Below are 18,015 nucleotides of genomic sequence, written 5' to 3'. Positions count from 1 at the left end.
TGAGAGGTCTGCCCTACAGATATGCATCTTGCTTTACTATTATTGTATTTTTTAAGTTATCTTATTTTTAAAGCCAAGGCAAATATACATTGAGATTAATATACAACATTAATCAAAAATAAAAACTGACAAGAGTTCCTGAGCTCAGCCTACTGTTTGGCTGTGAATCTCTGATTCTGTTTCCATCAGCTGTTGGACGAAGCCTCTCAGAAGACAGTTATGCTAGGCTCCTGTCTCCAAGCAGAGCAGGGTGTCTTTAATAGTTTCAGAGGTTGGCTCTCTCCTGTGGGGTGTGTCGCAAGTAGGGCTAGCCACTGGTTTGCCATTCCCTCAATCTCTGTTCCATCTTTAGCCCTACATTTCTTGTAGGACAAATCTGGGTAAAAGGTGTTATGGGTTTGTTGGTGTCCCCTCCATGCACTAGAAGTCCTGCCTGGCTACAGGAGGTGGCAACTTCAGCGTCCATGTCCCCCACTGTTACGAATCTCAGCTACAGTCAACCCACAAACTCCCAGGGGCCTCCCCTATTCCAGAGATGCCCCCCACCTATTCTCTCTCCAGGTCCTGCCCTCCCTTCCCACCCTCCCCCACTCTCCCCACCCCTGATCTCCACCCCTGTTATCTTCCCCACCCCCTTTTCCACACTACTTCCTCCCTCCATCTATTTCAGATGTCTATTTTATTTCCTCTTTGAGTGAAAATTAGGGATCCTCCCCTGGACCCTCATTGGCTTCTTTGGGTCTGTAGATTGTAGCATGGCTATCCTGTACTTTATGGCTTATGTAAGAGGAAGGACTGATGGAGCCAGAGGGGTCAAGGTCATCACAAGAAGACCCACAAAGGAAACTAACCTGGGCCCATGGAGGTTCACAGAGACTGAACCAACAACCAGAGCATGCATGGGCTGGACCTAGGCCCCCTACATATATGTAACAGATGTCCAGCTTGGTCATCATGTGGGTCCCCTAACAATGGAAGTAGGAGCTGTTTTTTACTCTGTTGCCTGCCTTTGGATACCTTTACCCTAGCTGGGCTGTGATGTCTGGCCTCAGTGGTTAAGGATGCGCCCTGCTGTGACTTGAGGTACCAGAGTGGGTTGGTGCCCCTTAGTGGCCCCCTTCTCTGAGAGAAAGGAAGGGGAAGATGAGGGGAGGGGACATGAGGGCGGGACGCAGAGAAGGGGTAAGGGGGCCGAAATCAGGCTATAAAATGACTGAATAAAATTTTTAAATTTTTAAAAAGAAAACTAACCCCAAAATAAATAAATAACAAAAATTGAACTTTTTTCACCCATATTACTTTCATTTGTGTGTATGTGTATGGATGCTCAGGTGCCATGGTCCACATGTGGAGGTCGTAGGACAACCCACAGAAGTAGGTTCTCTCCTTCCATCTTATGGATCCCAAAAATTGAACTCAAGTCACCAGGCCTGGCAGCAGACACTCTGACCAATCGGGCCATCTTGCCAGCCTGGAACAAACTCTTTAAATAAAAATTTCAAAAAAAAAAAAATATTTTTCAGATAGAATTTTAAGGATGTTATTTCTCATGTACTAAATCTTCTCCCAAAATAATAGTATCAAAAATACAATGCTGGAGACCAATGTATCATATCGTGTAACCAAAGATACCGGGAACAGGAATTTAATACACACAGATCATATCTAGATCTAGTATGTCGTATGATGAATAAACTAAGCACCAAGGCAGAACCTAGCTGTGTCAGGAGTATATCTAGCAGAGTCTAGATCCAAGAGACACAGGCTTCACAGAAAACAGAGAGGAGAGCCATTTCCTGGTACTTCGACTCAGAGGTTTGGGTGCTCAAAGCCACAGCCTTGGTATCAACACAAAGAAAGAACTGAACTCAGAGACCTTGCAAGTGCAGTCTCCTCGTCAGCACCAGCCCTGGAACTGCCAGCCACTGGTTCACAGAGGAGCTGTGCCAGACTCGTAAGCTCAGTAAATTGTCCTTAATAAAGCAGAAAGTATCTGTATTTTTACTCTGGGAAAAGTTTCTTAGCCACCAGTAGCAAGTAGACCCCTGACAACTGTCACCGTGGGTCACTGCCTCAGTCAGTCCTTCCTTTGGACGAGAACTATCTTTAGGTTACAAGCATAAGAAAAACAGAGACATTGGATGCATAAAACCCCAGTTAGTACCAAACCCTATCTCTACTATATTTTCTACTATACATACATGTATACATTTAATTCATAAATTAGCCATACCAAGAGACTGGGAACTGCTGAGAATACTCTAGTAAAAGTCACATGCACGTAGACTAAGGAAAGAGCTCAGGTGGAGAAGCACTTGCTGGAAAAGCATGAACCTAAGCTCAGTTCCCAGAACCAGGAGAAAAAAGCCCAGCATGATGGCACAGGCCACATGAGGTGGTCACAAATCCCACACAGAAGTAATTGTTGGTTGTATTTATTTAGAAATTTACCGACTAAGGTACCAGAAGAACTGAGGCTTGGCCTAAATCTATGGTTAACTATTTGTGAGCTTTTGAAAAATCATTTCTCAAGCTTAGCAAAGGGTAGACCTCTAAGATCTGCCCTGAGGAGGACAGCAGACAGCGTGGACTTTTCCAACCCTTCCACACGCCTCTGAATAAAGTTGTCTTAACAATAAAAAGAAAAAAGAAAAGAAAAAAAAACATTTCTCTGTTCAGCACTGTGGTTTCTAGTCTACAGAATTAGCCCATGTGACAATTAAGTTCTGTACTTTACAACTAATTTTCCAGGGATTAACAACTGCAGGTATCACAGTCCCTGGTCTTTGGTTAGGCTCCATCTATTCCTCTAGTAGCTGGCATGATAAATGGGTATCAAACTAGGAATAAGAACACAAGGGTCCATAGCCCTTTGTGGCCCACATTCTTATGCTCAATGCTCAGCAACGGGGCTTGGAGAGCTAACCAGCCTGATGCAATAATAACACAGTTCGCCAAACAAGGCTGAACTGTGGTTTCCAGGAAACAGAAACAGGAAGGAATGTGCAAAGATGTAGCAGCAACGACAAAAGATGAGAATAATGAAAGGCTCGGAGGAGACAATGAAGACCTGAAAAGTGTGGTGGATGCTTTTGGAACGACTGGAACCGTGAAGAGCCTGCCCCAACAACGCTAACAAACCACTGCCCATTGTGTACGAGCTTGCTGAGGTAAAGTCGCATGGCTGATTCCTTTGAAAATCCAAAATCTAAAATTGAAAGCAGTGTAGCCAGGCAGTGGTGGTGGCACACACCTTTAATCCCAGCACTCGGGAAGCAGAGGCAGGTGGATCACTGTGAGTTCGAGGCCCACCTGGTCTACAAAGTGAGTCCAGGACAGCCAGGGATACACAGGTCTCGAAAAACCAAAAGAAGGGGAAAAAAAAGTGGTGAAAGATGGAATTATCGCACTCTTCTTTAAAGGCATTTTTACCTCAGTCTAGAACTTAAAAGATGTTCTTTTTCTTAAAGAAAATCGTTAATATCAAAATGGGACACTTGATATCTTAGAAAGATTAGATAAAACATAAAGTGTGTTACTTCTTAAACGATCAAGAAGTCCATCATTACATCAATGGACTACAATATCTCTAAGTGATGTAATGTCCTCAATTATAATTCCTTCTCCTTCAAAAGAAAAGAGAACACCAACAGGAAGCAGAAAACTAATTAAGCTACTCATATACTCACTACACTAACATGTACATACATGTACATTATATTCAGCTGGGAAGAGCTCCCGTCAGCCTTGACTCTTATGTCTTCTATCACACATTTGCACCAGGTCCTCTAATGATGAGGTCATGCTTCATCACTCTCACTGTCCTGCCGTTAGTCTGAGCTGGCCTCACGGTGTGTAAATTGCTTTAGCATTCCTTAACTAGAGAGCACTTATGTTGTTTCCTATTTATTGGCTTGGTTTTCCTTGGATAATATTCCTTTGTAAATTTCTAAAGGTAAGATTATATGGGCAAAAATATAAATAAATACTGTTGTATTTATTAGTCAATTGTTTTCTGAGGGAAAAAAGTATTTAAAAAGCTACCACCAATATGTTCAAATACTACTCTCCTCAGTCCATGCCATCCCCACTCACACACAATCACGTCACAGTGCTGATAGTTTTGCTGGTCTAAGAGGTGCAGACAGTGACTAACAGGTGTGTGGATGTGAATCTGATTACCAATAAGACTAAATCTCATTCATTGTAATAACTGTCTCCAAATGTTAAAAGATCACTGATCAGGTGGGAGACAATAAATAGTAATATTTATAAGCATCAATATTTATCAGCATATTTATAAGCATTAATGCTTTTTACAAGTGCAAAACCTGTGTATCTTTTAAACTTGGGGAGATACAGAACATAATATAAATATCAAGTTCACCTGTTATCCCGATATGCTTATCTCTTAAGCATGTCATAAAAAGTGACTTTCTTTTCTTCACCTCTCCATCACCACTGTCCCCACTAAATGCCAACACTACTAACATGTGACACACATGAGGCCAGGATTGTCCCATGACTTCTCAAGACAAGCGGATCACAACAGTCACTGATTGACACAACAGCATAATTCTCCTTATGTGTCCATACATCATCTTTCCAAGATGTAGAATCTACGTCCTACACGTGACAGTTGAATACTGTGTGCTGTTCTATGGAATGAGTTCTGAAAATGAGACAAAGAAGGGCAATGGGATCCAAGCTGATATCTGGAGTGCACATATCGCCTTCACTTTTCTTCTAGTTATGAAATCATAGATAGCAACTCCCTTGCCCTTTTGGCCCCGCCCCTCACCCTGTCTCAACTCAATGCACACTGTCTCTACATTTGGAGAGCTGTCGGACCTCCAAACCTTGCTCATGGGCTTCAGGTGGGCCTCTGCTCACCATGGCACTCTGTGCTCACTGGGCCCAGTCGGGCCTCTGTCTCTGGTGTGCATAGTACCCTTTCTCACTCTTCATTTCCAAGCCTGCTTTTCTGAGTCTACCCTTCCTTTCATTCACCCTGAGTCAGAGGAAGGACATTGTGGATCCTCCACAAAGACTCCCCAGCTTCCATTTGACCGTCAGAACCACAACCTCCTGCTCAGCCTAAAATCAAGCTCACAGAAGTGTCATATCGCACTGCACAGCACTATACTCGAAGAAGAACTACTGCACGTTAGACTAGATGTGTCTTCTTGCAAAAGGTCACCACAACTGAGCTTGCTGACTCCACATCCCTCACTGAATGAGGAAGGATGAAGATCTCTGGACCCTCACTGAGTAGCCAATGACTCCTCCCAGGCAGAGTCCTGTCCTAACCTCATGTGACCTAGAGCATCTAGGCTGGGGAAGCCTGAGAAGGGGCTCCATCCACGCAGTCAAAGGAAGTCACCATCCATAGGGATGTAGACCTTCTAGTGGAGCAGCTTTAAGCTCACCCACACCTGCTCAACACACACACACACACACACACACACACACACCGCCATGCTCTTTAAGTCTAACAAACTCATTGATTCCTCAGGGCAAACTTTGGTGGAGTTGAACTTTAGTTTGTCACTAGGACATTGGGAACGATGGGTGGACATTGTTCACATCTCTCCCTGAAAAAAGTGCTCACAGTATACTGACATCACAAAGGTGAAGGTTTAATGAAGCCCAAGCAATTTGGATCATAACCACAGTGCCTACAAGAGACACTTACATAACAGGACTATAGGAAGTAACATAGGGGGATGGGAGGGCAGAGACTAGATGGGAAGAGAAGCTTGTACAACACAAAAACAGTAACAACCAACTTTCTGAGAGAGAAAAAGGCAAGAGTGGGATGTCCTTGACATTGTCATGTGTATGGCAAATGACAGAGAGATCGCCCATGGAGGCTGCTTTCTATAGTTTTATATAGCTGTGATTTCCAGGTATCAAACCCAGGTCATGAGGCTTAAGCTACAGTGATCTTGAAAGGATATTCCATTAGAGGCTCAAGAATAAGGGAATACTGCAGAGTAAGCAGTTCCCGGAAGCCATGCTTCCCGGAAGCCATCCTTCAGAGGCTGTCCATCTTCTCTGCTTCCTGACTTCAGGTGCATGTGACCATCTGCCTCTGGCTCCTGCTGCCACAGTTAGTGGCTAAAGCCACTCTCACAACCACATCATTGTCCCTGCCATAGTCCCTCAAACTATAAACTGAAGTAATCCCTTCTTTCCCTAAACACCAAGTTCAAGGCCAGACTGTGCTACATAGTGAGACTCTAACTCAAAATAAAAAAAATAAGAACCTGTCATCAATAATGATACAGCTTCAAATTAAAAGCAAAAAGAATAAGCAAAAAGCTTTAAATTTATACTGTATTAAAGTTAACAATGTATTGTAAACAAAAGGTATAAATATTTAAACATTAAAGTTAATTCATAAAAGTGGCCTTTTTTAAAAACTAAAAATTTTCCACAAGAAATCGTGTGTTGCTGTTAGACACAGACCATTAAGTTTATGGGTCATTATCTGAGTTCAGATAGCATTTTCCAGGTTATATTATGTAAATTACCATATCATAATATCTTAAATCCTATGAATCACTATTCTTAGCTCTTATTTGAACTCTGGCAAGTTCTCATGCCCAATTCAACATAAAAACAAGCTAGCTGCACGTTTTGTCTTAGTGCGCTGAATGGCTACGCTCAGGCTTTGGACAGAGGGACCGCACCTGCTGCTCACTGATCGCCCTCAGCTTTCCATCGATGGCTCTCAGCCGACACTGCCGATCCCGTTGCTCTTTGTTGTCCCGGAGTACCTTTTCTCCTGGAGTTGCTTCTGTATTTTTTTCTTCATCGGGAAGAGGTTCCTAATTTAAAAGTAAAGGAGTTCACTCAGAGGCTGGTCACAGACCCTCCAATGTGACTGAGGCGCAAAGGTCGACTGACTGCGTTGCTCAATCACGTTTATAATTATTTTCAGTTTTCCTATTTGAGTAAGTAAAAGTCCAAATACACATAAAGCAAATCAAAAGATAAACTCAGTGTCTGATGTCATCTGAAAAGTGGGACGGTACATTCAAAAGGACCACGGCCACACAGAAGCCTGAGCCCCACTCTCTGCTCAGCAGACAAACTGAAGTCTGTCTGGGCCTCAGCTTTATCACATACATTTTGTTTTTCATTTCTGTCTTGAATTTCTCAAATTCTTTGCAAATTTCATACACATATACAATAAAATACGAGCATAACCACTCCCCATTCACTCCTCCAACTCCCTGTGGGTCTCCCCGCCCCCCAAAAAATCCATGCCCATCTCCCAACTTCACGCCCACTAACTCTATTTAGCACCGCCTAGATGTGCACTGACTGGGGTAGGCATCCACTGAAGCATGAGCAATCTCCCAGCGGCGACAGCTCCGCCCCCGGCAGCTGTCAATCACCAGTGACCGTCAGTTAGGAGTGGGCCTCATGAGTTCTTCTGCCATCTACGCTGGAACCTGGGCTGTATGAGATCGCGCAGGTAACCACAGCTGCTGCGGTTACGTATACATTTTAGAACTCTCTGTCCTTGTTTCTAGAGACAGGTGTATAATAACAGGAAGAAACTGGATTTGGCAGCATCAGAAGCTTTCAATGTTGGCTCTACCTGGCTCCTAAGACGCCATTACTGAAGTAAGTAAGCCTCTATGAGCTCCAGCCTTATCAGCTTGAAATGAAAAGGAGACCTGGCCAGACGTCATCAGGCGGCAAGTCTCCGCACCCAACAAGCCGGGCATAGCTCTGGAATATAGGAAGCACTATATACAGGAAGCGCTTCGTGACAGCTTTGTGGCTCTCAATCACACTGTTCTTGGCAGGAGCATAGTTGCTCAAGAGTAATAGCATTTCTAGGTTGTTGGGGTACGGCCTAGCACTTTGTATTTGTTAGTTGCTTGCCCCATGAGACTCTTACTGCAGACTATCATGTACCCAAGTATTGCCATTTAACCTTGCCTCCCTGTTTGACAAGTACCTGGGCAGGGCTGGAGGAAAGTAAGCATGACAAAGGTTTTGGGGACAGAGAGGATCTTGGGAAGAAGAAGCAGACGAAACCGGAGGAGGAGGAAGGAAGAGACTCGCCATGAGAGAGCAAAGAGCCATATGGGCCCAGGGGAGGAACCCCGAAGTTCCACATAAAAGAAATGGCCCAGTGAACAACCTTAGACAGTATTTTGGGATTAAGGATAGAGGGTAACCCAAACAGAAATTATTAGAACAGATGGCACGGGAGAACAATGAGGCGGACAATTAGGATGCCACATCCTCTTCCCAGGTAATAACTTCTACTGCCTGCTCTGCATCCTCTGCACTCACAGGGGAGGGTATGTGAGACCTCTCCTTACACATGCTCTCGGACAGCGCAATTGGTCAAGTGTCTGCAGAATACCATGTAATGAACGCAGGTCAAGAGGAAGCAATTAGACAAAAATTAACTGCTGCTGCTGTCAAGTGACCACACTGCAGATCCAACAAAAGCCTGGTGCTGGGGAGTTCTTTTCTGACAGCAAACAATAGCCAGACTGTCTTCATCATATTTGAGAATTAATTCAGCAGATTCTCCAAGCAATGGATTATTTCTGTGGCCCTGAGACAGTCAAGGATTTTACAGAGAATTCAGCCAAGGTTCTCTGTGATGTACTTGGAGTGTCTAATGGCATCACAAGGTGAGATTACCCTGAGGTAAATTGATATTTGTCATTCTGACTAATTGATTGCCAAGAGATTCTGAGTTTATCCTTTAAAAATATCTATCATGTTAGCTGAGCCAACAGAGGCCTTTGAAGCTGAGAAAACTCATTTTTCATGAGCCAAATATAAAGGCTCTTACTCAGAGCTCACTAAGTTATTTGATATTCAAAGAAGGCATGCATTAAGGATACAGATGGGCATGGGTAAAGTCAGCCACCCAGCATGTCTAGGCCTGTATGTCTAGAAGTCACTCCTATTTCTTGTCCCACATGGATCAGCTGCCCAAATGTAGTGAAGAAAATCTTTCCAACAGACTGTTTTTATCACCTTGGAAGGTTACCATGAAATGAAAGAAAACTTCCTGGCATTGGAGGCATCATGGGAAAACAAACATAAAATTCAAAACAACATGTAAAAATGGGGGCAAAAGCTATTTCCCAGGTCTAAATGAGAATTCTGACAGCCTGGCTCCAGCAGCAAGGACTCCTGAAGTAAGTTCGTATTTGTTCTTTAGTGAAAACTAGGGTGCTCCTGAGACACGGTTTCTGCAGGGCTTGTAACCAGCAAAGCCTGAGTGGTAACTGGATTCCTGCTCTGAACCTGTGCATTAAAGCCAGGGGGAATGGACTGGGCTGTATACATTTTTCAGGATTACACATCAAAGAGAGGCCTACTGCTCCTAAATCGCAGCTAGTGTTGAGAAAGAAACACACTAACTTCATTGTTGCTGTCAACAGTGGTGTAAGCCTGGCAAGAAAGAAGATGACTATCAGTGCAAATCTCTTCAAACAGTAAGAGTGGTGTTTTGTTTTGTTTTGTTTGTTGTGTTTAGTTTTACCAAACTGTGTGTGATAGAATTAATATTCCAAGCACAGGATAATAAATCAAGTTGGGGGACATTATATTCAATTAAGTTAGCTGGTTTGAGAACAAAGAAATATCTCTTGTCAGTGAGAGCAACTTCTGAAAACTCTCCTTTAACAAAAAAAAAAAAAAAAAGAAAAACCCTCTAACCATGAAGTGGAATTCTAGATTTAGTAAGACGGATTGCATGAGAGATGAATAAACTCTATGTCTTTACAAGAGCCAAAAAGAAAAGCATTTATTATTGAATCCAGTTGCTGAGGATTTAAGAAAGGGAATGTTACACAACTCTCATATCATAGATATTTCTGCAGAAAGCTGGACTCTAATCTATCTACAAATGAGAAAAGCAAAGTTACATGCCATCACTCAACTTTATAGGGTGATTTCCAATATGGAGAAAGAACTGGCTGGCTCACTGGCGAGTCACGAGATAAATAAGCACAGGTAGGCACAGCTAATCCACAGATCTTATCAACAAAAACTGTTCCGACTGGTTCTCTGGCTTCCATAAAATGGGAATTCAAAGCACATGAGAAAACTACAAGCATATGACAGTGTTAATATTACAGCAACAGCAGAAATCAAACATTCTTTGTTTCCACAGAGGAGAAGGCAAATGCTGCTTTTAAATGTTTTCAGTAGTTAAGCACACCAGGCACAAGATTAACATAAGGACAGGCACAACCAGCACACTGCTAAGGGCCAGGAGAAGTGTGATGCTTCCCATACCTCCTGAAATGACCAGAGCTTTGGTAATTTCTGATCATTTCTAGAGACCCTCAAAGCATGCCTACCGGCTTAACATCGCATAGAAACCACAGCAGCTGCGTCAGGGAGCCCGTGTCTCAATTTATCCAGAAAACCATTTTCTTGACAACATGATACAGAATGGTAAGTTGACAGGAAAATGGGAAGCCAGAGCAAACAATTCCTGCTACCCAGCTCGATGCAGTCGCCAAGCCGGCACCAAGGAATCAGGGGAAGTATGCTCATACGTTCTAACTTGTCAAGGAAAAACTAGAAATCATTTTCATTTGAATTCAACTACCTTTTAAATGTTTAGTACAAGCATTTGTAAACCCTCTGTGGGCCTAAGGAAAGCCACCTGTGAATCTACTGGCCCCAGAGCCACCGGCTCCAGCCTTGTGCTATGTGCTGGAGGCTTCTGTGGCTTTTCTGAAGTGGGGTCTGGGAATCAAAGTCAGGTTCTCATGCTGTGCAGGCAGCTGTGGGAATGTCTGAGGCATCCAGGGCCTACTGCTTGCACTTTCTAAATGGTGAAATGGAGGATTTACAGAACCACTAATCAGTGCCCCAGTCCAGGGTACAAGGCAATGCTAAGACATTAAACAAGGCTTTTAAATGTTTTTCCATTTTTCCTTTTATCTTCGATATAATTAAATCATTTCCCCCTTCCCCTTCCTCCCTCTAAGCTCTCCCATATACTGTCTTCCTTTGTCTCTTTCAAACTCCCCTTCCTCTCTCTCCTTCAAACTCATGGGACTCGTTATTTTATTGTTTCTTACATGCATAATGTATATGCAATACATATATATTCCTATATACTATATATTAGGAATATATATATATATTCCTAAATATAACACACTCAGTCTAAATAATGTTACTTGAAGCTTTTGTACTCCAAAGTAGCCCATGTGCCTGACTTATCTCTAAGGCCCTGTAACTCCTAATATACAGTAAGCCCTCATTAATGTTTGTTGAATTATCTTGAAAGTAGAAATTTAGAGACTGGGAGATGGTTCAGTGTTAAAAGTGCTTGCTGTTCTTGTGAGCCCGTAACTCCAGGTTCAAGGCTCTGATGCCCTCATCTGGCCTCTGCTAGCACCTGCATATCTCTCTCTCTCTCTCTCTCTCTCTCTCTCTCTCTCTCTCTCTCTCTCTCTCTCTCTCTCTCTCTCTCTCACACACACACACACACACACACACACACAAATGTCTTTTTAAGTAGGAATTTAAATTCCACTTAAAAGACATCATTCTAAAGGTTCATGAAGAAAAGCTACTGATAAGCCTAATAGTCTACAGAAGAATGGAAATAACCTGACTTTAAACGCTAAGTGTTTGTGCACAAAGACAGACTGGAGCCTATTCATTCACCAACTACATGGAGATAAAGAGCTATGCGTTCTTCTCAGTGCACCTACTCAGATGATGGCACAATCCAAAAATACTTAACATGACATAATTTTCCAGGGCTTGTATTTCTACTTGAAAGTTAAGTGTGCAGTGCTGGTTTGAGCTAGAAGCTCCAAGAAGAAACAGAACCCAAGTCCAACTGATATGCTGTTTGCGTAGAAGAAGCATCACTTTTTTCTTTTCAGCAACTATTATGCTCCTGGTCTGTACATGCATTCAGTGGGAACCCAAAGTGCAATTTTCTCTTTCCTTTGTTTAAAAAAAAAAAGTGTTGTTTCCCATAAGATCTCAGCCTGCACCAACAAGGTTGTACATTCATTTTCCTTTTTCATTATGTTTTAAATAATTTATCTGAACTGTAATGTGAACTCTGAAAATGTGATGTAGATAATAACAAAAGCTAGCAGAAACTCATTGAGTATTTCATATTCTAAAGCCTGAACAGATCTCTAAATTCTCAGCCTCGTTCAAGAAGAACACCTGGCAGCCAGGACAAGGGCAGCTTGTCTTCAGGGACACTGCTGAGGCTCTAGATCACAGCTCCCCTAGACCCCCATCAACAGCAAGTCAGACGACACAGGAAAAGAGCAGAGTGACCTCTGCACAGTCTGACTGCCCAGCTTAACTGCCTCTTATTGAGAAGCAGAGCCCAGTACAACAAGCAAACCACACTCCAGTACCTTGTATCAAAGTCCCAGGGTGCATTCAACTACAATGAGTATTCCAGTCCTCTCTTCCTGTGAACTCTGACCCCAACCACAGTTAGTGCTGGAAACAATGCCTCTGCCTCCAGGGGTTAGGAATGGCCCCTCCTGGCCCTTAGAAGCTGAGACTGCCATCTTGACAGTTTCTTTGGCTGGGGTAGTTTCCAACTGGTCCACATCCAGATCTCTAACTTCCAGTTAGCAACCAATATCTTCTAGAATGGACTTGCTAGAAGTTACTGATTCTTAAATCTTTGAACAATGGAAAAAAACCCAGAGTCATCAATAACTATGAATAATGATTTGGTGAGACTTTTACAAAGCGGGAAGAGAAATAGCAAGTTCTCTCTCTCTCTCTCTCTCTCTCTCTCTCTCTCTCTCTCTCACACACACACACACACACACACACACACACACACACACACACACAGAGACACACACAACTGAGACATTTTCTCTTTACTTCATACCACCACCCAACCCCCAAAAGAGAGGCCTTATGGAGCTGAAATGTGGAGGAGCAAGGAGGGAACCTTGCTGTGTAAAGCACTGCCCTCTTCTGTGCTCTGCACTCTACACTTTGTAAAAGACTCTTGGAGGGAGCCATTCCCACTTATTTCAGAGCTGTCCGAGAGACATTCCCACAGTACAGCTTCACTCCTGCTATTACAGGAGCCGGAAGAAGATGGCAGAGGAAGGGGCACATGACTGGCTCTGCTCACACCAAAGGAACAAGGACAAGAAAGGTCGTTGGTGACTAATGAATGCTACTACTTCTCTTCCTTCTCTCTAATCATGAGCAAGAACTATCTTAAGGCATAAAGATATGATAATATTAAAATAAGTAGCTTCTCAATTGCCCCATCCCAGTAAATTCCCAATTGAAAGAAAAATGCTTAAAAAGTAGAAATAACCAAAAAAAAAAAAAAAAAAAAAACCGTACCCTGCTGAGCGAACTAAAATGTTTGCAGCTGTACTCATAGAAGAGAAATTGGGAAGAACGCTCTTTAGTTAAGATTAGAAAGTATGTGCAGTAGCTTCCGCATGCATTAGCCTGAGCCGTCTGCATGCTATTGAGCTACGCACACCATACCAAACCTTATACGCATGCATGTCTTTAACCCCAGCACTTGGGAGGTGGAGACAGATCTCTGTGAGTTTGAGGCCAGTCTGGTCTCCATAGTGAGTTCCAGGACAGCCAGTAATACATAGAGAGACCTGTCTCAACTCCCCATCCCCCCTCAAAACAAAAAATACCTGATTGCTCTGACTTTCGAGTCTTGGAGAAAGGCTGAAGACGGTTGGAGAAACTACAGAGAGTTCCTGAAGCTTTGTGTCAATCTCAGCAAGTTGCTGAGACTCAGTGGCTGCAAGGGTATAGCCTTCTCCTGGGACCAGGCAGCCACACTGATCGCCCTAAGAGGAAACCAAGGTGACCAGGTCATTCCCATGCCACGACTGTTTCAAAACATCCCTTTTAGACCTCTCCACTCGAGCTTACAAAACACAACACCGCACCACACCACGGACACTGGGGAGAAAAAAGTAAGTGAAGGTTAGGGTTTTATTCTCTTCCCAGCCTGGACAAAGTGTCTACTGGTGGTCTCTGTGGAGTCGCTCAGTCAGATCTCTTCCACATGATCACTCTTCCACTTTAGAGGGGAAGAAAAAAAACATAAAACAAAAAACTATGACATGTTGAGAAGAAATCAGCTTTAACCGATTGTGAATATGGTATTTTCAAACTTTATCCCAATGAACCAAAATTTGGCCTAGCCAGCCTCCATGCCCAAATAAATTTCGCCCAGAGTCTTCATGTACAGAGAACTACACCTACCTTAAAATATAAGCAACTATAACCTAACAGTATGCTACTGTAACCGAGTAGCTGAGTCTCAGCCAATTGCAGGAGCCGCTAAGATGGCTCAGTGGTTAAGAGCTGGGGCTGCTTCTGCAAAGAAACTGAGTTTGGGTCCCAGCACCCACATCACGGAACTCAACCCTACAACTGCACCTCCAAGAGATCCAATGCCCTCTTTTGGCCTCTGTGAGCATACACACTTACACGGTATGCATATATACATACAAATGAAAATAAATCTTTAAAAAATAAGATCCATTTATAGTATCCACTCAAAAATGCCATACCAAAGGTTTACTGTGCATCAGTATTTACCCAGCAAAGGCAAATCAACCTGAACAGGCGCAGAGACCTGCACTGCAGGACTTCTCAGACCCATGGCAGCAAAAATGAAACAAGGTGTGCAAAGTACTGTGCTGGACCCCACTACTAAGGCTGTAGTCCATCATAACCAGAACGCCCTGGGCTCGGTGAAACGGAGGACTCCCTTTGTCAGCAGGGCTCCTTCTTCTCTGCCTGATCTGGGGGGCCCGAATCCCCATATCCTTTACCTGAATAATGTCATATAGTCCTTAGGGAAATTATAGGTCCACCTCCGTTTCTCCAGGAAGAACCTGGGATTGCTGGAATACCTCCGCATGCTAATGAGGCATCTCAGTATCTTAGCCCTGCAGCCAATGACATTTGCCCACCTTGGATTTCCCTACCACCTCCCTAAAGTTCTACAAAGCCCTCTTTTATCCCCCCTCCCCCCCCCAAAAAAAATGATCTGCCTCCTCACCAGTGATCCTGGAAGGTTATTTCTGTTTGTGCTCATAGATCACAGAAGCCCCAGTTCATCCCCTCTGCTCCCTTGTTCCTGAGGACCAATGGCCAAAACCCCAGGAACAAGGGAGAGCCACAGTGGCACTCAATTGTTGTATCTGCACCCCAGAAAACTGACCTAATGTTTATTACAATGTTGTGTTATGTATAGTAAAGAAATAACTGTAAAAAGTCTAAAAATATAAGGAATTTTTACCTAATTAGTCACAAATAACAAACTGGTTTATTATTTTTCCATATAAAACGGGTATAAATACTGAATGATATAAGTGATAAATAATTACCAAAACTTAAATTATAGAATCAATTACTAAATAGCAATTAATTTAAGGCTCTTGCCTGAGTGAAATTTTTAGTGAACTAGAGTTAAAGAACCTATTGATTAAACCCCACAGAAGCATTGGTGTCCAGGCACCAGGCAGTAGCAGAAAGAAATTTCATATATTAAATAGAAGGTAGCATTATCTGGCGCTGTCTGCCTAGCAAGCCCCACCTACACACCATTGGCCTGGGTGGGAAGCTTACACTCTCTGGCTTACAGGAGCCTCACCTTCCTGAGATGGAAACCAGAGATGATCTTTGTAGCCACTTTTCCAGTTAGGGTTCAAGCAGGCAACCTAGGAACCTGCTTACCCCAGCCAGGCTCACCCACTCATTAGCAAAGAAGTGAGTGGTCTGGGTTCCACTGTAAAACCCACTTGGCTACAAAGGAGGCCGCAGAGGCATCGGTCTGCAGCCCCCACATTCACATACACGGCCGTACACACACAGCACCGTACACAGTCACTACGAACATACACAATTAAAAAATAATTCCTAGAATACAGGAAACATACTATTTCAAAGGTTAAAAAAAATCTTTTACATTTTTGAGTTTCAAAGGTAGAAACTAAAATTTCCAATGATTTCAACATATCCAGCAGAGAGCAATCCTACCACAGACACAGTCTGCTCAGGATGTGACATTTTGAGGACTACTTCTGAAGTTGAGGTATAATAACAATACCAGGTCAGAAACAGAATTTGATTCCCAAATAATATGAGAGGAAAAGAGTAAGTAAATAAAACAAATCAAATATGGCCATTAAAATAGATAATTTGAGCCTGACATGGTGACACACACCTTTAATCCCAAGTCTCGGAAAGCCGAGGCAGATGGATCTCTGTGAGTTTGAAGCCAGCCTGGTCTACAAAGTGAGTCTAGGATAGTCAGGGTTCTCACACAAAGAAACCCTGTCCCCCAAAAAATAAAAAATAAACAAATAAACAAAAAAACATAATTTGAAGTCAGGAAATATTCCAAATATTATCAGTGATCATTCCAAATACCAACAAAAATAGTTAAAAATAACAAAGATATTGTTTGAATTAATATTATAAAGTTTAAAATATGAGGAATAAAACATAAATACTAAGCCAATATATCAAAAGCAATATTAATTACAAAAATTTGTTGTTGAAGCATAGCAAGAACAATTAGAGAGGAAGACAAAGACCACATACTGACTGCCAAACAACAGAAAGTGGCTCGCCCAGTCATGGTTAATAACATAGCTAAAAATGAAAGCTGGGTGTCTAATTCTGCTACGTGGTTTTTCTTAATAAATTAAGAGATTGCCATGATTTATTAAAAGCTGAAGTAATTCAGTCAGAACTTCGTGGTGCTTAGCAGTGTATTTTACCAACTCCCCACCCCATCCCTGCCCCCAGCACCCACAGGGCCCTCAGCGGTGGTGGTCTGTAAAGTGAAGCCAAGCAAAACTCTGGCGTTTGCTTTGGATTTGGAGCTAAAGAAGTGACATTATGTTTGTTCACATAGACTGTTTCCAAGGAATTAATTGTTGACGTTTAAAACACATGTCTTCTTCGAACCCCTACCCAGATCTAGCCAATGGACAGGACATTCTCCACAGTTGAGTGGAGAGTGGGGTCTGACTTTCACATGAACTCTGGTGCCCCATATATGACCACGTCCCCTGGATGGGGAGAACTGATTGCACTCGGAGGAAGGATAGCAGGCTACCAAGAAGAGACTTGATACCCTATGAGCATATACAGGGGGAGGAGGTCCCCCTCAGTCACAGTCATAGGGGAGGGGAGTAAGAGGAGGATGGGAGAGAAGGAGGAATGGGAGGATACAAGGGATGGGATAATAATTGAGATGTAATATGAATAAATTAATAAAATGTATTTTTAAAAAAAGAATAAAATATGGTAAAGTAAGTACAAAAACAAACAAAACAAAAAATGCATGTCTTCCACCTTAAAATCTGATTTTCTAGCTTTTCTCAAAAATGTGCAGGATCCTGGCAGCCAGGGTCCTCATGGAGGCACAGCTTCGTGTCTCCTGGTGCAAGCACCCCTGTGGCCACAGCTGTTCTGTGCATGCACTGCTCTTGAGCCTCCAGTAAACACTGTCCTCTGCACCTGACTGCCCTGGGGTCCCCTTTGGCTGCAGGCAATCTGGCACACAAACAGATACCAGACAAGGGGAAGGCAGAAGCACCAAGCCTATAACATCCTTATTCAGCCAAGGAAAATAAAGTCAGACCACAGTGCCAAGTGCTCCAGGTAACACAGAACATGTTTCTCTGTGGAAATAAAAAGCATGCCATACAGGAAAACTTGTGCAAAGCTACACTCTTTGGACCATTGCCTGGCTCTACAAGTATCTCGTTCACTCCTGTAATCGAGTCTCTTCCCGGGTCTCCAGAGAACTGGATGGTGAAGTAAGCAGATGGGCAGGAGCAGAAGAGCATCCTACAGGAGTACAAAGGCCACACTAAATACTGTGAAGCCAGGGTGCATGAAATAAGGCCACAGAGAAACACATTCTTATGGCATCAGGAACTACACCTCGCATCCCACTCTACAGAGTTAACGAAGTGGCCAAGAATATATTTG

At 43.0% G+C, this 18,015-nt stretch overlaps 1 protein-coding gene and 1 long non-coding RNA gene across 8 annotated transcripts in view; one reads left to right on the top strand and one right to left on the bottom strand.

Moving 5' to 3' along the window:
* The window catches only part of FSIP1 (fibrous sheath interacting protein 1), a 260,080-nt gene that overhangs the window by 210,522 nt on the left and 31,543 nt on the right, over positions 1-18,015 (bottom strand). For 6 of the 7 annotated variants that reach the window (XM_084775575.1, XM_084775577.1, XM_084775576.1 and 3 more), the window contains exons 9-10: positions 13,683-13,841; positions 6,696-6,833 (exon numbers count right to left, since the gene is read on the bottom strand). In XM_084775575.1, coding sequence (XP_084631701.1) covers positions 6,696-6,833; positions 13,683-13,841 — 297 coding nt within the window. The remainder of the gene's footprint in view (positions 1-6,695; positions 6,834-13,682; positions 13,842-18,015) is intronic. The other variant, XM_084775579.1, reaches the window with a different exon arrangement.
* The window catches only part of LOC311594124, a 52,762-nt gene continuing 37,500 nt past the window's right edge, over positions 2,754-18,015 (top strand). The window contains exon 1 of the long non-coding RNA XR_014777967.1: positions 2,754-3,170. This is a non-coding gene — a long non-coding RNA (uncharacterized lncRNA). The remainder of the gene's footprint in view (positions 3,171-18,015) is intronic.

Source organism: Acomys minous (assembly GCF_964271855.1).
Source record: "Acomys minous genome assembly, chromosome: 3".
Lineage (NCBI taxonomy): Eukaryota > Metazoa > Chordata > Mammalia > Rodentia > Muridae > Acomys > Acomys minous.
This window is presented reverse-complemented; position numbering and strand designations above follow the sequence as displayed.